Source organism: Sturnira hondurensis, unplaced genomic scaffold, assembly GCF_014824575.4.
Source record: "Sturnira hondurensis isolate 20B ecotype Veracruz unplaced genomic scaffold, ASM1482457v3 Scaffold0014854, whole genome shotgun sequence".
Classification (NCBI taxonomy): Eukaryota; Metazoa; Chordata; class Mammalia; order Chiroptera; family Phyllostomidae; genus Sturnira; species Sturnira hondurensis.
This window is the reverse complement of record NW_028087485.1, coordinates 11334542-11340141: the sequence shown is the minus strand read 5'-3', so window position 1 is coordinate 11340141 and position 5600 is coordinate 11334542. Positions and strand designations below refer to the sequence as shown.

The 5600-nt window shown below is 58.5% G+C and overlaps 1 protein-coding gene across 2 annotated transcripts in view; it reads right to left on the bottom strand.

The window, feature by feature from the left end:
• Positions 1–646: 646 nt before the first annotated feature.
• FBXW4 (F-box and WD repeat domain containing 4) overlaps positions 647–5600 on the bottom strand; it is a 74054-nt gene continuing 69100 nt past the window's right edge. For both annotated transcript variants that reach the window (XM_037064100.1, XM_037064099.1), the window contains 3 exons: positions 2181–2321; positions 1588–1729; positions 647–1386 (listed from right to left, as the gene is read on the bottom strand). In XM_037064100.1, the coding sequence (XP_036919995.1) occupies positions 1267–1386; positions 1588–1729; positions 2181–2321 (403 nt within the window). In that variant the 3' untranslated portion in view covers positions 647–1266. The remainder of the gene's footprint in view (positions 1387–1587; positions 1730–2180; positions 2322–5600) is intronic.

Genomic DNA, 5600 nt, shown 5'->3' with positions numbered 1-5600 from the left:
TCCACTTCTGTGTGCCTCTATTCCTGGGGAGGGTGCTGGTGGTGGCATCCCCTTCTCTTTCCTAGGGACCTTGCACATAAACCTTCCCTATAAAGGGAGGTGTGTGCAAAGTGGCCAAGTGGGTGGGGGAACCCTGACCCAAGCTGGGGAGGGCTACATCTTCCCCAGCCTGTTTGCATGAACTCAGAAGACAACTAGGCTTGCAGATGTGGCCCAGAGGAACTCCCTAAGGTAAGGGTGGGTGAGGGAAGAGCTTTTATTTAAAAATGCAGAAGCCTCGCATACAGAGTCCAGGAGGCAAAGACACTGTGGGTGGAGAGTCAGGGTAGCACTGCAGGTAGCCTTTTGAAGAGCGTGTGCATGCTGGGTTGGGATGAGGAAGGTGCACCACAGATGGACAGCAGCCTAGCTGCTGGTGGTCCCCTCTCCATACCCTCCAGGTGACACCCGCCCCACCACCAGGGCCAAAAGGGTAGATGGTCAATGAGGGGCTTTCCTGAAGAAAAAAAGAAACCTTTGTTGTTTGGGACCCAGAGCCATGAGGCTGGTCTCACCATTTCCCCAGCGTGCACATCCCTCAATTTGAATCCATTGTCCCCTTTCCTTGGGGTCTCCCAGGAGTTCCCAGCCAGTGAGGAGCCATATCTGTGAACAGTTAAGCTTTATTTTTACAAAAATGAACATTGTAGCATGGCCTGAGGCTGGGATGGCTTAGAACTCAAAGCTGCTGGGTTCCCTTTGTCCTTTCTTGGTTGCAAAGGGAGACCAGGCCACAGTGCCCCAGGAATGAGTCTTCAGCCCCAAGTCTTCAGCTTGATCCAGGATGGGGTCTGACTGAGGAGGGGGGTGCTGGTGCCAGCAGGGGTATTGGTGGCCTCACCCCTCCTTCCAGGGAAAGGAAAGGACCACAGGAAAGGCTGGAGCACCTCACCTCACTCGAAGCTATCCTGGGTATGGGGGATACCTCTCTAGGCCAGACCCTTGCTCTGGCCAACAGGAGAGCAAGGCCCAGTGGGTTCAACTTCACTCTCCCAAAACAGTGGGTCTCTTCTTTCCAACTGGTTCCTGGGAGGGACGGTGCCCCTGGGTAACCCCAGCTCCCCAGAGGTCAGCAGCCTTTAGCTTAAGGGCCTGAGCATTGTGGTCGCAGGTCTGGGAGCACAGGTATGGGGGTGGGAAGGAGTTATCACTACACCCTGCAAGCAGGATAGGTCCCTGAGTAGCTGGCTTTCCTGGCCCATGGGCTGGGGTGGGTGGCCCTGACTGTCATGGGTTTTGAAAGTCCAGGATGTGGAGGTTGTAAGCCAGTGCAGCATAGAGATGCTTGGTGGTGAAGCGCAGGCAGTACACAGGACTGCTCTGGGGTGTCGACGTCAGCGGGAAGGCCTGCAAGGGAGGGCACAAGACTGGTAGGAGTGGCCCAAGTGGAGGTGGGGGAGCCCCAAACCAGGATTCCCAGGCCCAGTGCAATGGGCCCGGTGCCAGTGTAGGCTCCCACCCACTGTCTCTGGGCACACCCACTCTCAGATGCAGCCAGTAAAAGTGAGTCCTGGCTTCTGGGAGGTATGAGGAGGGCGGGATGCTTACATGCAGGCAGGCCCTTTGACGCCGGTCCCACAGTCGCACGACGCCGTAGTAGGAGGAACCTGTGGCCAGCAAGTGGTTCCCATCTGTCTGCAAGCAGTACAGGGTGCTGTCGTGGGGCTCCTCCCACTCCATGACACACTTCCTGTCCAGAAAGAGGAGATTCGGGGGGCTTCAGGGTACCCTCCACCTCCCATGCTGACTAGGAGGGAGAAGCTGAATCACCACATTCTCTTAAAACCAGCCTTACTGGGGAAAAGCCTCCTCAGTAAAGGCCTCTTCCTCACCAAGCCCCAGCCCCCAGGGTAGATTAGGCCCCGTTTGTGTTTCACCCAGCTGACTACCTCACAGGCTTGATAAGGCCCCAGGGAGGAGAAAGGCCTGGAGAAAGGCTGGGACAGAATGCAGCACGCTGACAGCTCCCAGGGCTCTGATCAGGGCCTGGTGGCTACTGTCTCCCAGGTCCCAAGGCCAGGGCTGCCCAAGGTGAGGAGTGTAAGCTTGACCTGACCCTGCTGGCTGCTCCCTGACATGGAGTTTCTGCACCTCCTCCTCCCAGGATTCCCACCACCTGTCCTCCTGCCCGGCACACTCACCTGACACTGGCTCGGAGGTCCCAGTATCGAACGTAGGTGTCATAGCCACAGGACAGCAGTGTGGAAGGGGACTCGTACATGAGGTCCAGCACCCCAGCCCCTGGGGGAAAGTCACTGCCCAGATGCGTCATCAGCTGCCCACTGTGGGGAGAGGAGGGGCAGAAGATGAGCCACTGTCCCACCTTGGGCCAAACAGACTCTTCGAACCTCTAAATGGCATCTGCCCCTGAGGAAATGCGGCTCTCCTCCCGGAGCTAGAATTAGACTCCCTTAGAAGGGGGCATCCAGAGGGGAGATGCCCCAGCCCCTCTCCGTAACCAAACACCTCCATCACCGCCTGCGGTCCCTGCATCACACCTGCATGCCGGCCACCCACCACCTAGCCTCTCCTCCTCGGGACAATGAATGGGCCTTGCTGAAGGGGTCGTGTGCATGCACACACACACACACATGCACACACATTTGGTTACTTTATACTCCTTGATCTGCAGGTCATGCCATTCTGAGCTGCCTGAGTCCAATGCCTTAATTCCCGCCTGTAATCTGGGGCTCAAACCTCAGTGGGGATAAAGACCACACAAAGGGAGAAGGGGAGTCCCAGGAGATGTTAAAACAAGTAAACACCTTTGTGTCTGGGGAGCAAAATCGCTGAGAAAGCAGCTTAGCAGGCTGGTCCCTGGTGTTCCTGGCCAGGCTGGCCCCCAGCCCGGGGCGAGCACGCCTCTGTGATCACAGCCCCCGGCCTGCTGGGCTCCAGCTTGCTCCCCCATCCCCGCCCCTCCCGGTGGCCGAGAGCAGATTACTGAGAAGAACAATTTCTTTGTGACTGTGTAATTCCCTCCGTGACCGCGGCAGTGGGCAGACCCCTCGCCCGATGCCAGACCCCTAGCAACCATGTAGGGGGGCCCCCTGGCCCTAGCAACTGCCCCTCAACATCAAGTGCACCCGCTAATCCCTGTGCCTAGGGGGCGGGTGGAAGCAGTGAGTCTGCAGAATGGATGGGGGAGTGAAAGAGAAGAGGGGCACCCCCCAGGCCCCATTCTCCAGCTTCACCCAGAGATGCTGGGCTCTCCTACAGGACAAGACTAGAGAAACAAGGCCCTGGACACTTCACAGGGACACACAGGTAAGAGGCCGGGGCATGGAGTGGGGAGGACTTCATGGTCACACCAGCCCAGGTGTGGCCCACACAGTGGCCACCAAAGGGCTTAAGGCAGATGAGGCTGCCAGTCACGTGTGTGAACGCGGCCCTCAGCACCAGTCCTTCCCCCTCACACACATGCTGACCCTCAGCCTCCCTTCTCCCCAGCGGGATGCTGTCTCCCCTGAAGACTGAAGGAGGAAAGGAGGCGGCTGCGGTCCCTTCCTGCCCACTCAGCCTTTCCCCTCGAGCCCTGGACAGTGAGGTGACCCCCAGCAAGGAGCACTGCTGCTGTCTGGTGGGGGTCAGGTCCTAAGGCAGCACCCGCACCCCAGCCGCCTTTCTGGGGAGGCGCTTTTCTTCCTCTTGGGGTCAAACGTGGCAAACCCATGGGGGGAAGGGCGACACTAGGTGAGTCCTGAGGAGGATCAGGCAGAAAGCCCTCTGTCTAGGTCCACATCTCCTCGAGATCACTGACCTGGGCTCCCAGGAAGCCCTGCCTTGCCCGATGGGCCACAATTCAGCCACACTGGGCGGGCCAGAGCCCTGGAAGTAGCCGGTCTCTCCCTGTCCCTCACAGGTCCACACGCACATTTGTGCGCATCAGGTAGGGCTGCTACCCCACAGTCCCCCTCTCCTTCCAGATTGGGGGCCCTGCCCCTCCATTAGTGAGGCCTTCAGGAATGACTGAGGAGCTCTCCCCTTTAATCTATAGAAGTAATTTCATGTTTGTCTGTTTGAAATAGAAGATGAAAGGCAGCGGGACTGGGGGCGTGAAGCCCAGCATGGCTGTACCTGCCCACCCTGGTCCCGGGGTTCGGGGGAAGGAGAGCCGGGCATCCTGGCTCAGCAGTGTCAGCAGCATAAGGGCCACACCCAGACCAAGTGGCCAACCTGGACCTGTGCCCCAGAGTCTGCGTCACCGCTGGAAGGTGTCCCGCTGCGACGTCTGCAGTGAGAAACACTGGCCTCTCCTCTCTGGGGGGAACCAGAAGGCATGAGTGAGCACCAGCCCCAGGGCCAGGACACGTCTCGAAGGCCCTCGACTGCCAGCCTAGCCCGGCCAGGGGTCGCAATTTTCTTTCTGCCACGCTGTCTCTGACACTCTGAAGTGGCCACACACACTTTAAATAGGTCAATAAAAAGATACAATTTCCCTGGCCTCTGGCCCAGCATCCGTGAGGCTCTGCTGTGGGGTGTGTGAGGCTAAGTTCGGAGTGTAAGCTGACACATGGCGCTCTGGGAACCGACCGGGCTCTTCCAATGGCGGCCAGCGGTGTCCTCAGAGCCCTGCTGGGGTTTTGATTTGGGAAAACAAACAGAAGTGGCTCCGCAGGCCCTTTGTGGCCCCCACCCAGGACCAATTTAACTAGAAAACTCTAGCTCAACTGTTGTGGTGGGGAGACAGAGACTGGCCAACAATAGCCCCAAACTTTGGGGGTAAGGGGGACAAAACAAGCTGTCTCCTCAGCCCCTCCTCCGAGCTGCTTTTCTTAGTGCAAGTGTATTCTTGTAAAAAACGATTAGATTGCAATTTGTATAACATGGTGACCCCCAAATTCAGACGTTTCACCCCTTTTCTCTGGAAAGAATGCTAAGAATGCTTCTCCGCCTGCCACTGTAGGGGTGAGCGGGGGGTGCACTGCCTTGGCTGCCGGGACAACCTGTGTGGGAACAGGGCTGTGGCTCACGGCCCCTGGCCAAGGCAGCAGCAAGGGCCGGTCTGTCACTATAGAAGGCCAGACAAAAAGTCCATTCCCTCCCAACTCCTGCGCACAAAGCCAGGCCTCCAGGAGCCGCTGCGGGCTGTGGGAGTCCACACCAGCCTCCCCTAAGGGGGACTCCAGCAATTCTCTCCCCACCCAGGGAGAGAGAAAGACAGCTGGGGCTGCCCCTGTGAGCCTGATGAATGTGGCCAGGCCCGGAGGCAGCCTGCAGGAGGGGTGCTCCTGCAGCCAGCTCCCTGGGGCCTCATCCCAGGGAGCCTTGGAGAGGGAATCAGGTGAGGGAACAGGTCCCCCTGGCCCAACCACCCTGCTGCCCAGGTCACCCCACTCACACTGGAGGGAAGTGAGAGAGGAGAGAACTTCCTGACAGTCAAGGAGGAGGGACATTTAAGACACTGACCCCACCCCATCCCCATGACCATTTTTATAGGGAAAGCTGACAGATGGTAGGTGCTGGCCCCGAAGACCCGGACGTCTGATCTGAAAGGCCCTGAGTTCCAGGCTAGAGTCCAGCAGCATGGGGTAGTCCCTGGCAGGAAGAGCCCCTGCCCC